This window comes from Salmo salar, chromosome ssa10 (genome assembly GCF_905237065.1).
Source record: "Salmo salar chromosome ssa10, Ssal_v3.1, whole genome shotgun sequence".
NCBI lineage: Eukaryota > Metazoa > Chordata > Actinopteri > Salmoniformes > Salmonidae > Salmo > Salmo salar.
In genome coordinates, this window is record NC_059451.1 from 21,944,961 (window position 1) to 21,959,801 (window position 14,841).

The 14,841-nt window shown below is 44.9% G+C and overlaps 1 protein-coding gene across 4 annotated transcripts in view; it reads right to left on the bottom strand.

The window, feature by feature from the left end:
- Positions 1-14,841, bottom strand: part of zbtb7a (zinc finger and BTB domain containing 7a) — a 30,732-nt gene that overhangs the window by 8,524 nt on the left and 7,367 nt on the right. For all 4 annotated transcript variants that reach the window (XM_014216378.2, XM_014216377.2, XM_045687506.1 and 1 more), the window contains 2 exons: positions 6,601-7,137; positions 5,016-5,917 (listed from right to left, as the gene is read on the bottom strand). In XM_014216378.2, coding sequence (XP_014071853.2) covers positions 5,016-5,917; positions 6,601-7,137 — 1,439 coding nt within the window. The remainder of the gene's footprint in view (positions 1-5,015; positions 5,918-6,600; positions 7,138-14,841) is intronic.

The following is a 14,841-nucleotide window of genomic DNA, read 5'->3' on the forward strand; positions in this document are numbered from 1 at the left end:
GGAATAATTATCACTGTGAAATATGACTGAATTAATGTAATGTTTGTCTGTGTCAATTAACCCCCTAAGGGGCGGGTTGCCAAATGGCGAGATTGACACAGATTTTTGTATTTATTCATTAAGTCATTCATTCCAGGTTGTTTACTCTGCCATGGCAGCCAGGTCACCTGAGGATAGACAATAAACTTCACATCTTTATCTACACCATTTCTCAAAGCACACGCAGAGACCCGGCCCAGAGCTCAACGTTCAGTGTGGCTAGGTTCAGGGGAGATCTATTTCTGGAGCAGATACCTTCACACACTAATACCTGGAAAGGGGAAATCCAATAAATAAAAAATACTGGTGAACGAAGCACGTATAGGCAGATGCACTCACTGACCTAAAACTACACACCACACACAGACCACCCACCCACCCCACCTCTACACACACACACACACACAGTGACACAAAGTAGCACAATGACAGAGGTGAATTATTTAAAGGGCAGGAGGAGTGATTTATTAGTGCGAGAACAGCACACTCTTAACCCTGGTCAAACAGGATTAAGATTACAATACCACCTTCCCTTCTCAGTGCACTGCCGACCGGCTGAATTTAGACGCCACATTTAGATCAGGCCCGCCCACCCGCCCGCCTGCGCAAAGGGTCCTGGGTATATCCAGTGTGCATCTATTTCCAACGCAAGTCCCTTGATTAATTAATTAAGGGGATGGTTTCAAGGAAGAGATGGTGCTCTTAAATACGGGAAAACCTTCAGCTACCCCCAACCCCTCCCATCTATCTCTGAAGACCATCCAGTTTGATTTCTATTTGCCATATATTTTTAACTGTGCTGTTTCACAAAAGGATGGGAATAAAATCAAACAAAAAATAACTATTGAAAAAAAGATTATATAGTATGTATAAACTGGAAGTAGAAGCCTAAGTGTTGTCAATTAGTTAACTCAAATTAGGGCAGGGGTGAAAGGGTTAGGAGGAAAATAATAGAGGAACATATATAAAAAAAAATTATATGTATATACAGTTGAGGTCAGAAGTTTACATTCACTTAGGTTGGAGTTATTAAAACTCATTTTTCAACCACTCCACAAATTTCTTGTTAACAAACTATAGTTTTGGCAAGTCAGTTAGGACATCTACTTTGTGCATGACACAAGTAATTTCTCCAACAATTGTTTACAGACAGATTATTTCACATATAATTAATTCACTGTATCACAATTCCAGTGGGTCAGAGGTTTACATACACTAAGCTTACTGTGCCTTTAAACAGCTTGGAAAATTCCAGAAAATGATGTCATGGCTTCAGAAGCTTCTGATAGGCTAATTTACATCATTTGAGTCAATTGGAGGTGTACCTGTGGATGTATTTCAAGGCCTACCTTCAAACTCAGTGCCTCTTTGCTTGACATCGTGGGAAAATCAAAAGAAATCAGACCTCTGAAAAAAAAATTGGAGACCTCCACAAGTCTGGTTCATCCTTGGGAGCAATTTCCAAACGCCTGAAGGTACCACGTTCATCTGTACAAACAATAGTACGCAAGTATAAACACCATGGGACCACGGAGCCGTCATACCGCTCAGGAAGGAGAGACCTTCTGTCTCCTAGAGATGAACGTACTTTGGTGCGAAAAGTGCAAATCAATCCCAGAACAACAGCAAAGGACCTTGTGAAGATGCTGGAGGAAACACAGTATCCACAGTAAAATGAGTCCTATATCGACATAACCTGAAAGGCCGCTCAGCAAGGAAGAAGCCACTGCTCCAAAACCGCCATAAAAAAAGCCAGACTATGGTTTGCAACTGCACATGAGGACAAAGATCGTACTTTTTGGAGAAATGTCCTCTGGTCTGATGGAGAAAAAAGAAATTGAACTGTTTGGCCATGATGACCATTGTTATGTTTGGAGGGAAAAAGGGGGACGCTTGCAAGGCAAAGAACACCATCCCAACCGTGAAGCACGGGGGTGGCAGCATCATGTTGTGGGGGTGCTTTGCTGCAAGAGGGACTGGTGCACTTCACAAAATAGATGGCATCATGAGGAAAGAAAATTATGTGGATATATTGAAGCAACAATTCAAGACATCAGTCAGGAAGTTAAAGCTTGGTCGCAAATGGGTCTTCCAAATGGACAATGATACCAAGCATACTTCCAAAGTTGTGGCAAAATGGCTTAAGGAAAACAAAGTCAAGGTATTGGAGTGGCCATCACAAAGCCCTGACCTCAATCCTACAGAAAATGTGTGGGCAGAACTGAAAAAGCATGTGCGAGCAAGGAGGCCTACAAACCTGACTCAGTTACACCAGCTCTGTCAGGAGGAAGGCGCCAAAATTCACCCAACTTATTGTGGGAAGCTTGTGGAAGGCTACCCAAAACGTTTGACCCAAGTTAATCAATTTAAAGGCAACGCTACCAAATACTAACTGAGTCTATGTAAACTTCTGACCCACTGGGAATGTGATGAAAGAAATAAAAGCTGAAATAAATCATTCTATCTACTATTATTCTGACATTTCACATACTTAAAATAAAGTGGTAATCCTAACTGACCTAAGACAGGCAATTTTTTACTAGGATTGAATGTCAGGAATTGTGAAAAACTGAGTTTAAATGTTTTTGGCTAAGGCGTATGTAAACTTCCGACTTCAACTGTACATACAGTACCAGTCAAAAGTTTGGACACACCTACTCATTCCAGAGTTTTAATTATTTGTACTTTTTTCTACATTGTACAATAATAGTGAATGAAAAACTATGAAATAACATATATGGAATCATATTGTAACCAAAAAAGTGTTAAACAATTCAAAATATATTTTATATTTTAGGTTCTTCAAAGTAGCCACCCTTTGCCTTGATGAATGCTTTGCACACTCTTGGCATTCTTTCAACCAGCTTCACCTGGAATGCTTTTCCAACAGTCTTGAAGGACTTCCCACATATGCTGAGCACTTGTTGGCTGCTTTTCCTTCACTCTGCCGTCCAACTCATCCCAAACCATCTCAATTGGGTTGAGGTCAGGTGATTGTGGAGGCCAAGTCATCTGATGCAGCACTCCATCACTCTCCTTCTTGGTCAAATAACCCTTACATAGCCTGGAGGTATGTTTTGGGTCATTGTCCTGTTGAAAAACAAATGATAGTCCCACTAAGCACAAACCAGATGGGATGATGTATTGCTGCTGAATGCTGTGGTAGCCATGCTGGTTAAGTGTGCATTCAATTCTAAATGAATCACAGACAGTGTTAACAGCAAAGCACCCCCACACATCCTCCTCCATGCTTCATGGTGGGAACCACACATGCGGAGATCATCCATTCACCTACTCTACGTCTCACAAAGACATGGCGGTTGGAATCAAAAATATCAAATTTGGAAATCCGACCAAGGGACAAATTTACACAAGTCTAATGTCTATTGCTCGTGTTTCTTGACCCAAGCAAGTCTCTTCTTATTATTGGTGTCCTTTAGTAGTAGTTTCTTTGCAGCAATTTGACCATGAAGGCTTGATTCATGCAGTCTCCTCTGAACAGTTGATGTTGAGATGTGTCTGTTACTTGAACGCTGTGAAGCATTTATTTGGGCTGCAATTTCTGAGGCTGGTAACTCTCATGAACTTATCCTCTGCAGCAGAGGTAACTCTGGGACTTCCTTTCCTGTGGCAGTCCTCATGAGAGGCAGTTTCATCACAGCACTTGAGGGTTTTTGCGACTGCACTAAAAGAAACTTTCAAAGTTCTTGAAATGTTCCGTATTGACTGACCGTGTCTTAAAGTAATTATGGACTGTCATCTGTCTTTGATTATTTGAGTTGTTCTTGCCATAATATTGACTTCGTCTTTTACCAAATAGGGCTATCTTCTGTATACCACCCCTGCCTTGTCACAACACAACTGATTGGCTCAAATGCAATAACAAGGAAAGAAATTCCACAAATTAACTTTTAACAAGGCACACCCTTTAATTGAAATGCATTCCAGGTGACTACCTCATGAAGCTGGTCGAGAGAATGCCAAGCATGTGCAAAGCTGTCATCAAGGCAAAGGGTGGTTACTTTGAAGAATCTCAAATAGAAAATATATTTTGATTTGTTTAACACTTTTTTGGTTACTACATGATTCCATATGTTTGGTGTCTTCACTATTATTCTACAATGCAGAAAACAGTCAAAATAAATGAGTAGGTGTGTCAATTTTTGACTGGTACTGTATATATTTACAAAAAAATATATGGGGGACTGGAAATGATGCAGACAGTTACATTGATGGAAGCTACAATCCATTTGCAATATTAAAGCTGATCTACCCCCTAAAAAAATAGAATAATAATCATACGGGGAAACCAGTAACACAGCACTCTAGTCTAGTAGTCCACACTGTAGCTAGCTGTGCTGTCTGAGCAGGGGCAGATTTCATTAACTGGCTAGGGACTGGGAGAGAGAGAAGGCCAGTCGGTTCTGCCGTGGGCAATAATCAACAAACCCAGAGATCAGTAAGTTCAAAAATAAATTACAGCATTGGCACAGATAGGGCACCACTCTGCTTTTAACCCCACTGCCTGTATCAGAACATTTTATAGCAGCCTCCTCCTAGATAGCCTGTTATACCACCCCCTGTTAACATTCCAGGACTTTGCCATGAGCCCCGTCTCTATAAAACACATCTTTATGACACTCTGTCCCCATTCATTAGATGAAATATGAAACATGTTCATCTCTGATTAAAGTTTTCCAGAAAGGTCTTGGCAAAATGATCCATATTATTACATGGGGCGGGGGAGGGACATCTAGGCGATCATTTGTTTCCTATGCTATCAACAATGTTTTTCACTTTGTTTTCAGGATAGTGAATTAATAAATTGACATATAGCAAACATTTGGCTAACGCAGCTATTGCTAAGCAGGAGTGTCCTTGGCTGTGGGACAACAGTGGTCTTGTTTTTCCTCCAGCCCTCTTCCTGACCATGAGTAGGTGTGACATGGGTGGTCAGTGCATTAATTGGGCCGTACCTGGTGAAGCGCACTTTGCAGATGGCGCACTCGTAGGGCTTCTCTCCCGTGTGCGTGCGGATGTGGCGGGGTAGCTTGCCTGCGCCCTGGATGACCTTGGAGCAGATGGGGCACTTCTGGAAGGCCTTGGAGCGCATCTTCCTCTCCCCTCCGCCCCCTCCTCTCTCTTCTCCTCTTCCTCCCCTCTCTCCTCCCCCTCTATCTTGGCTGGAGCCTCCCCGTGTCGCCCAGAGGGGCAGCAGTCCCTGTGAGACGGCGGCGTCCTCATGCTGCGTGCTGTTAAAGTAATTCAAGTAAAACTCCACGTCCGGGTCCTCCCCCTCCCCCGGGTCCTCCCCGGCCGCGGCCCGCTCCTTCTGCCTCTCGATTGAGTCCATCATCTGCTGCAGGAGGGCGCTGGCCGAGCCTCTCTCCCCATCCCGCATGCCATCTTCCTCCTCTTCCTCCTCCGGCTCCAGTTTGGGCTCCGTGGGGAGGTAGAAGTGTCCGTTCTGGGCTGGAGCGTAGAAAGAGGCCCCTGGCCCCCCTCCGTTCCCCCTGGCCCAGGTCAGCGTGTCCCTGTGGCTCTCAGAGTGCTCCACCTTTACTTCGTCCTCCTCGTCGTCCTCCTCATCATCTGGGTCCTGTGTGGGGGCCTGGGCAAGGTCCAGGGGAGAGCAGTACTCGCTGGGGCCCCCGGGGGCCCCGTTGCTGTGGGCCCCGTTGCCATGGTTAAAGTGCAGGTGTGTGGGCATGTCCCTGAGCTCTGGCGTGCTGCAGCTGCTGCTCCAGTGGGCCCCTCTCTGGAAGTATTCTAGATACTCCCGGGCCCGCAGTCGATTCCCCTGCTGCCCCCATCCTCCTCCACCCTTCCCTCCCTCCCCCTCCCCATCCTCCTCTTCCTCTCCTCGCTCACTACCCGCCTATGAAAAAACAAAACAGGATTTCATAACTCTCATACACTCACAATCATACTCAGACACACACAAAACAGAAAGACACATGACCATGAATATGACCACGCTACTTCTATTCTACATTTTGAAGCATAGCATGTAACTGCAATATGCTTTGTCTGTATAATGCAGCTTGTGATAGAGCACGCTGTCCTGAGACTCAGAGACTGGTGTTGGCCCAGCATGGGTAAGTGTTAAAAGTTGAGTGTTATTGTGACCCCGGGGTGTGGATGTGTGTTTGGCAGTGTGAGAGTGAGAGATTAATGAAGAGCATGATGTAAGCGTGCTGACTATGTGATGGCCAGAGACTGATGATGGAGTGTTTGTTTGGTAGAGTGACGCGATGACAGAGGTTGTGTGGTACGTGGTCTGTGGCGGCACAGTTGGATGGAAATCAAGAATGGCATTTACAATACAATAGTTATAACTCAAAACAAGAGAGGTTTGACTGATTTCCACATAGGCCATACTGAATACATGTATTTTAACTGTAAATCTCTTTGGATAAAATCATTTGCTAAGTGACTATATTTCGATGCAGATCTACCCGCAGGGAGACATACTAGTAAAGGCCATGTGTTGGGATTTAATGATAGGACAGAGACTGTTGACAGAATGTTACGATAGTGTTGTCATGATGACCAGCCTACCGGCGGGGAGAGCACTTTGGTGTCCAGCAGGTGAGTGCAGACTTCCTGGACGGGCGGGATCTCCAGCAGGCGGGCGGCGGCCAGGATGTCTCCCACGGAGCTGTGACTGACCGTTAGCGTGGCTGTATAGGCAAAGTCCAGCAGGGCGCCCAGGGCCTCGGCCGCCACAAAGTCTATGGTGTAGACGTTCTGCTGGCTGGCCTTCGGGCCCGAGGTGAACAACTTGTGGAAGTAGGAGCTGCAGGAGGCCAGGACTGAACGGTGGGCAGTGAACTCCCTCTCCTGGGTGATCAGGAGCACGTCGCACAGCAGGCCGCTGAGGCGCTGCTTGTTCAGACTGCCCAGGATGTCTGCGCTGTGCTCGGGGAAGGGGATGCCCACTGGGCCTTCCTCCGCCGCTTCCCCTCCCCCCCCACCCCTGAGCCACCGCCCACCCCTCCCACCGGCTCCCGACGACATCTTCCACCAGCCTGCCGCCGAGCCGCCAATCACAGCCGCCGCCCGCGTGTCCGTCCTGCCGTCTGTCCGTCTGCCTGTCTGAGGGAGGAAGAGAAGGGGAGGATCAGTTCTCAGTCTTTAAGACACACATATGCCCAGTTCAATTCCTAGGCAATACTCCTTGGGATTGGGTAGGCACAGTAGCAATGCACGGTAGGCTAGGTGCCTCAGGGTAAGGGCTGGGGGTTATTTTGAAATTACAGTAATTTCAATGTGCTCCGACAGGCTTCAGCCTTCACACTGGAGACAACACATTAAAATAATATTGGCACAGTAACAGAATTAGTCTGACTCCAATTTTATACTTTAAAAAGTTAAACAAACCGTAAAACTCTATGCACAAGGACTACTCTGAACAATGTACACAGAACATTTCACAAAAACATATTTACTGGAAGAATTGAATTATGGTAAAATCCCCCTTTTTATGAGACTAGGTTTTCCAAAAACTCTTTAAATATCTGCTCCGAATTAAGATTCAAAGATGCCTGCAGAAAGAATGGGGTGTCAGCTATGACATCTTGAGTAAAAAAAAAGGTATATTTTGGTTATTGAACTACAGTAAGTGCAGTGGATTTACAACCGTTAATGGAATTACGGTAACAGAATTAGATCATGGGTCCCTGATCTGTACTATACAGAAATGCATCATTCTGGATATGAATAGAATTCTCTTCATTGTGATGTATCCAGAATAGGTACACAAAGGTAGAACTAGGCAATATCCTTCTTTTGCCTATTTAGTTGTTATTCTAATGAGCTCCTCCCCGAAATAAGACCACATTTGGTTGGTCCGGACCACACTAAATCTGAACCAGTCATAGATATCTATGTTTCACAGTAAAGTACAGTAAATATGTTCAGTACAGTACACTGTACTCGTGTGTTCTACTCAACTGTATAGTACTGTACAGTGTTGGTTAGTGCCATTCAGGATTAGGTAGGACGATTTTTATTACAGCATATTGGATGACTGTCATTCATATTCCATTCACCCAGTTCAATGTAACATTGACAGGTTTAGGCTACTACATGGTACCCTAATTTGCCCTATACCCATGAGGTTGCTACAACCTAGCCTATGAATTAAAGTTTACAATGTAAGTGCACAGGTCAAGAGACAAATTAGAGTACCGTAATTTCCGGACTATTAAGCGCACCTGAATATAAGCCGCACCCACTGAATTTAAAAAAAAGTATTATTTTGAACATAAATAAGCCGCACATGTCTATAAGCCGCAGGTGCCTACCGGTACATTGAAACAAATTAACTTTACACAGGCTTTAACGAAACAAGGCTTGTAACAAAAATAAATAGGCTTTAACGAAACACGGCTTGTAACAAAAAAAAAAAAATTAGCAGTAAGCTTTAGTTGTCTTTTTGCACTGAGTCAATTTCTCACGCTGCTGTTTCCAACATCTTATCATCGACTCATTAAGACCAAGCTCCCGTGCAGCAGCTCTATTTCCTTTTCCAACAGCCAGATCAATCGCCTCCAACTTGAAAGCTGCATCATATGCATTTCTCCATGTCTTTGCCATGATGAGGGTGACAAAATGACTACCGTAATCAGAATGATGGGAAGTTTGAGAGCGCTCGATTTAATCTAAACAGTAAACAAAAAAGTTGTTTGACCATAACCCGTTCAGCAATTTCATTGGTCTAATGAAAGCTTCATGCCGCCAAAAAACTGAGCATGTCACAGAATGTGTATTTTTTTGGAAAAAAAAATGGAAAGCGGGAAAAATCCATATATTAGCCGCGTCATTGTTTAAGCCGTGAGGTTCAAAGCTGGGAAAAAAAGTTGCGGCTTATAGTCCGGAATTTACGGTAATCAAGGTGAAAGACAGTGACACATTCAATACCACCTTGCACACTCTCACCGTGATCTAGCTGATCTAGGGTGCAATCATTAGCCCAAACTGTTACAAAACGTTCCGTTTCAATTGGATAAATTCTTGTAGGTTCCTCCACGTTTCGTTTGCTTCCATTTTTTAAATATTTTGCAACAGAATCGGCGGAATGACTACACCTCTGATCACCCTCACACACAGTTGACTTTCATAGAGCCACATGATCACTTTGCTTGCTGTAAAATTCCTTCTAGCATCTACGCGCTCTTTTCCTCTGACCATTTCACTTGGCTCGTGTACTCTACTTTTCTGTACTGCTGTCCAAACTTGTGAAACAGATGTCTAGGATTGGTTCAGATTTGGTCTGGTCAGAGCTGACTGACCAAATTTCAACTACTTTTCAATGTCCATGGATATCCGGGATCGGTTGGTGCTCAGTGGTTGAGGATGCTTGTTACGGTAAATGGAAAGAGGGTAGGTGGTAGCTGTAATGGTAGCTGTCAGTAAGAGCTGGGAGAGGTGACATTAACTGGAGAGAGAAGAGGCAGAGGGAGGTTGTTCAGACTGTTTTCACAGTCTTGCTTTGACCACCAGACGACAGAAAGAAAACAGTTATGAGCTGAACATAACAGTATGCCAGTGGAAGGGAGGACAGTAGCAGGAGAACCAACTGTGGTTTTTGGCAACTATGATTTCCCATTGTAGCCAATTCAATTGCAGTAATTCCGTTACTGGTTTATTATTAGTAAAAAACAATTGGTGGGTCTACCGTTCCTTGTTACTTCTGTGAACTTTCATTGTACTCCCTCATGAGGGAGAGAAATTACAAAATATCTTAAAGATATGTAGGTTTGTGGTAACGGAATTACAAGACTCAAGGCAATGTTTCTTAAGGTAAATGATTTCTCCAAAATGAAATATACAGTAAGTGTTGATATTCGTTGGCAGGGATCTTTGTCAACATTGTGTTTTAATGTACAGTTGAAGTCGGAAGTTTACATACACTTTAGTTTTTCAACCACTACACACATTTGTTAACAAACTATAGTTTTGGCAAGTCGGTTAGGACATCTACTTTGTGCATGACAAGTAATTTCTCCAACAATTGTTTACCGACAGATTATTTCCCTTATAATTCACTGTATCACAATTCCAGTGGGTCAGAAGTTTACATACACTAAGTTGACTGTGCCTTTAAACAGCTTGGAAAATTCCAGAAAATGTCATGCTTTAGAAGCTGTTGACAGGCGAATTAACATCATTTGAGTCAATTGGAGGTGTACCTGTATTTCAAGGCCTACCTTCAAACTCAGTGCCTCTTTGCTTGACATCATGGGAAAATCAAAAGAAATCGGCCAAAAACTGTAGACCTCCACAAGTCTGGTTCATCCTTGGGAGCAATTTCCAAACGCCTGAAGGTACCACGTTCATCTGTACAAACAATAGTACACAAGTATAAACACCATGGGACCACGCTCAGGAAGGAGAGACCTTCTGTCTCCTAGAGATGAACGTACTTTGGTGCGAAAAGTGCAAATCAATCCCAGAACAACAGCAAAGGACCTTGTGAAGATGCTGGAGGAAACAGGTACAAAAGTATCTATAGCCACAGTAAAATGAGTCCTATATCGACATAACCTGAAAGGCCGCTCAGCAAGGAAGAAGCCACTGCTCCAAAACCGCCATTAAAAAAAACAGACTACAGTTTGCAACTGCACATGGGGACAAAGATTGTACTTTTTTGAGAAATGTCCTCTGGTCTGATGAAACAAAAATAGAACTGTTTGGCCATAAGGAAAAAGGGGGAGGCTTGCAAGCCGAAGAACACCATCCCAACCGTGAAGCACAGGGTCATGTTGTGGGGGTGCTTTGCTGCAGGAGGGACTGGTGCACTTCACAAAATAGATGGCGTCATGAGGATGGAAAATTATGTGGATGTATTGAAGCAACATCTCAAGACATCAGTCAGGAAGTTAAAGCTTGGTCGCAAATGGGTCTTCCAAATGGACAATGATACCAAGCATACTTCCAAAGTTGTGGCAAAATGGCTTAAGGACAACAAAGTCAAGGTATTGGAGTGGCCTTCACAAAGCCCTGACCTCAATCCCATAGAAAATGTGGGCAGAACTGAAAAAGCGTGTGCGAGCAAGGAGGCCTACAAACCTGACTCAGTTACACCAGCTCTGTCAGGGGGAATGGGCCAAAATTCACCCAACTTATATCGGGAAGCTTGTGGAAGGCTAGCTGAAACATTTGACCCAAGTTAAACAATTTAAAGGCAATGCTACCAAATACTAATTAAGTGTATGTAAACTTCTGACCAACTGGGAATGTGATGAAAGAAATAAAAGCTGAAATAAATAATTCTCTCTACTATTATTCTGACATTTCACATTCTTAAAATAAAGTGGTGATCCTCACTGACCTAAGACAATTTTTACTAGGATTAAATGTCAGGAATTGTGAAAAACTGAGTTTAAATGTATTTGGCTAAGGTGTATGTAAACTTCCAACTTCAACTATGCCTTCATTTCTCAAAAATATAGACTCAGCTTTCACTTGACACCCAATTAGATATGCTCTAATGAACTTCCCGTCGGTGCTCATCGGTCCTTATAGATGGAAATACCCATGTGTTGAAATGTTGCTCACTAATATCACAATAACGTGGCTTGTCATTGCAAGTAATGGACCGGTTTTGACTCGGCTCACTGATACTAAAGATCAAATAAGTATTAAATCACGTCAGAGTTGCTATGGGCTGGAACCCAAAGTTCTTCACAGTATGACACTCTGTTTTTTATGAACTTAGTCCGGCTTCAACTTACTCTTGAAAGTTGTAATAATAGAATGCCATTGCGAAATTGGGTAGTGCATAATCAGTTTACCTCTTGTGATGTCTGTCACTTTATACCTTAAACACCAGGCCCCAAAGTCCACTAAAGAGCCTGGAGGTGAGCCATGTTGAAACATCACCAACGTACAACACTACAGTTACCATGATTTCACTGACGAACAGCTATTGGCAGACTTACTGTATTTACAGACCAATCTAATAGAAAATACAGTATAGCTATGGCATACATCCTTCAGTGTTGAATTAGCTGTATCTGGAATGCTGGATATATTGGCCCACTGCTGAACCTATTACCATGAGAGAGAGTGAAGGGCAGTTTAAGGGAGAGCAGGGAGGATCAGAGTGCATGCTGGGAGGAAGAGCAGAGGCGGGGCTGTGCAGCAGCGTGTGCATCGCTCTGTCAGTTAGGGTAGGGGGAGGCTGCCGGTTACAGACCCCGTGGAAAAACCCCACAGGAGGACGACACGCACAAGCTGCAAGGGATCGCTATTAAAAAGGGAGGTTGTCAATCCAGTCTGAGCCGGTTACCCCACCCTGTACTGTGTGCCAAGTTTCAGGAAAGGCTGTCCCCTCGCTCACGTGTGTGGGGGGGATTAAAATTATAGACTGCAGTTTGCCTGCGCGGGGGAGGGGGGCTCAGCAATGCAAGCCCTCCATGATTCGTCCATTTACACACACACACACACACACACACACAAAAGCCAGCCCCTCCATTCTCCATCTGCCAGGGAGACCCAGCAGGGGGTGAGGCCAGGGGGATTATTCTCTATAAGAGCAATGCATTCAAATGACATTCCTTCAGATCAAGCCTCTTGGTATGTACACTAGACCTGCTCAACCTGGCTGCCTCTTCTCTCCCCTGCTCGGCTCTTTCCCACACCTCCTCACAAAGCTCCACCTCTCTCCACACCTACAACTCTGGCACTGTGTCAGCACTAACCACAGGTCATACTTAGGTAACGCTCTCTGAGAAGTCAACTCTGGGTAGTGTGCTACGAACATAACTGCCCTTACTCTGCTATTAACTCCACTCCAACACTGTTGACAAAGGTTCAAATCCTTAAAAACAGACCTGTCAGTCATGTCAACCCATGTGTGACATACACGCAGTGGCCAGTTTTTTGGGTACACCACCCTGTTTAAGAAAATGGTTTGTTCCTACAGTGAGTCACGTGGCCACGGCTTGCTATATAAAGCAGTCAGAAATGTATGGAGGAATTCAGTTACTGTTCAATTCAACGTTAGAATGGGCAAAACGTGCGACCTAAACAACTTTGAGTGTGGTATGATCGTCGGTGCCAGGCGCGCCGGTTCCAGTGTCTTAGAAATGTCCGGCCTCCTGGGATTTTCACACACGACACGTCTAAGGTTTACAGAGAATGGTATGACAAACAAAAAACAGCCAGTCAGCGGCAGTCCTGTGGGCGAAAACAGCTCCTTGATGAGAGAGGTCAAAGGAGAACAGCAAGAATAGCGGAAGCTAAAAGGTGGGCCACAAACAGGCAAATAACGGAGCAGTACAACAGTGGTGTGCAGAACAGCTTGTTGGAACGCACAACTCGTCGGCCCTTGTTATGAACGGGCTATTGCAGCAAACGACCACACCGGGTTCCACTCCTATCACCTAAAAACCAGAAGAAGCGGCTCCAGTGGGCACACAATCACCAACACTGGACAATTGAAGACTGGAAAAACATTGCCTGGTTTGACGAATCCTGGTTCCTGTTGCGTCATGCTGATGGTAGAGTCAGGATTTGGCGTCAGCAACATGAGTCCATGGCCCCATCCTGCCTGGTGTCAATGGTACAGGCTGGTACCGGTGGTGTAATGGTGTGGGGAATGTTTTCCTGGCACATGTTCGGTCCCTTGATACCAACTGAGCAAAGGTTCAGTGCCCCAAAGAATTCAGGCTGTTCTGGAGGCAAAGGGGGGTCCGACCCGGTACTAGATGGGTGTACCCAATAAACTGGCCATGGAGTATATAAACACTTTTCTGAGTATGGAAAACCGGTCCATCTGTCTCGTGGTAATCGTAAAACAACAAGCTTGCAGCCTTGCACATGCAAATAATACTGTCCCACTTGGTTCTATTCAGAGTAGTGTGTGTCGTTTATTCATGACACAATGGCCTTTCATTTTGGCTCAAACCCAGTTAGCCTACTCTTTCTCCTTTAACCCTCTACCATTTTGATACGCAACTGACCACACCGCCACTACAACCTCTCCCATTGTCTTCCTGATAAAATTGCCCTGTCTGACATGGGAAAATATTATTATCCTCCAGCTCTCATCTGAATATGCTGTGGGAGGGAAGTGAGGGCAGAGAGAGAGGGATAGGGGGAGTCAGAGAGGGCAACCACAGGGATAACGGTCACGTCCTTCACAGTGTGGAAATAGATCCTGGGTGAGCCTACAGAGACTCAAGCCGAGTCAACCTGCTCTCACTGATGCTGCTGTTTACTGCACCAGGCTGCTGGGCTGGTCCCTGGTGCAAACCTGCTAACACATTATCCCCAGGACATACATGTCTGACCCTGGGTCACACACAGCTCTGTGGAGGGGAGAGGAGGCTGAAAGGAGTTAAAACAGCCCAGCATACAGTCCACTGAGGCATCCAGCTGCTCTGTCATGTCCTTTACACAGGAGCTATAGGGAGAGTAGAGGCCCAGGCCAGGAATAACCCACAAAGATGACCAAAGAAAGAAAGAGGAAAAACTGTGCAAACAAACCTGATCCTGACACCTTCTCATGGCTTGAAACATTCCTTATCACTTATTCATGGCTGTGGGTGAGAGGCTGCAGCACCACACCGTCTCAGTTCCCAGGGCCGCCACCGACCAAGAGCTGCCTGCCTAGTTCACCGGGTCCCACTCCGCACACACAGAGCACTGCTTTGCAAGTCAAACCACTACTTACTGCTGCAGATCCCACTCCTCCCCCACCATCACTCAATACTAACCCCTGCGCTTGCGCCAAGCAAGCGTTGAGAGCCGCTATCAAGATTAGATTTCGGGGATGATCCAACGCAAGAC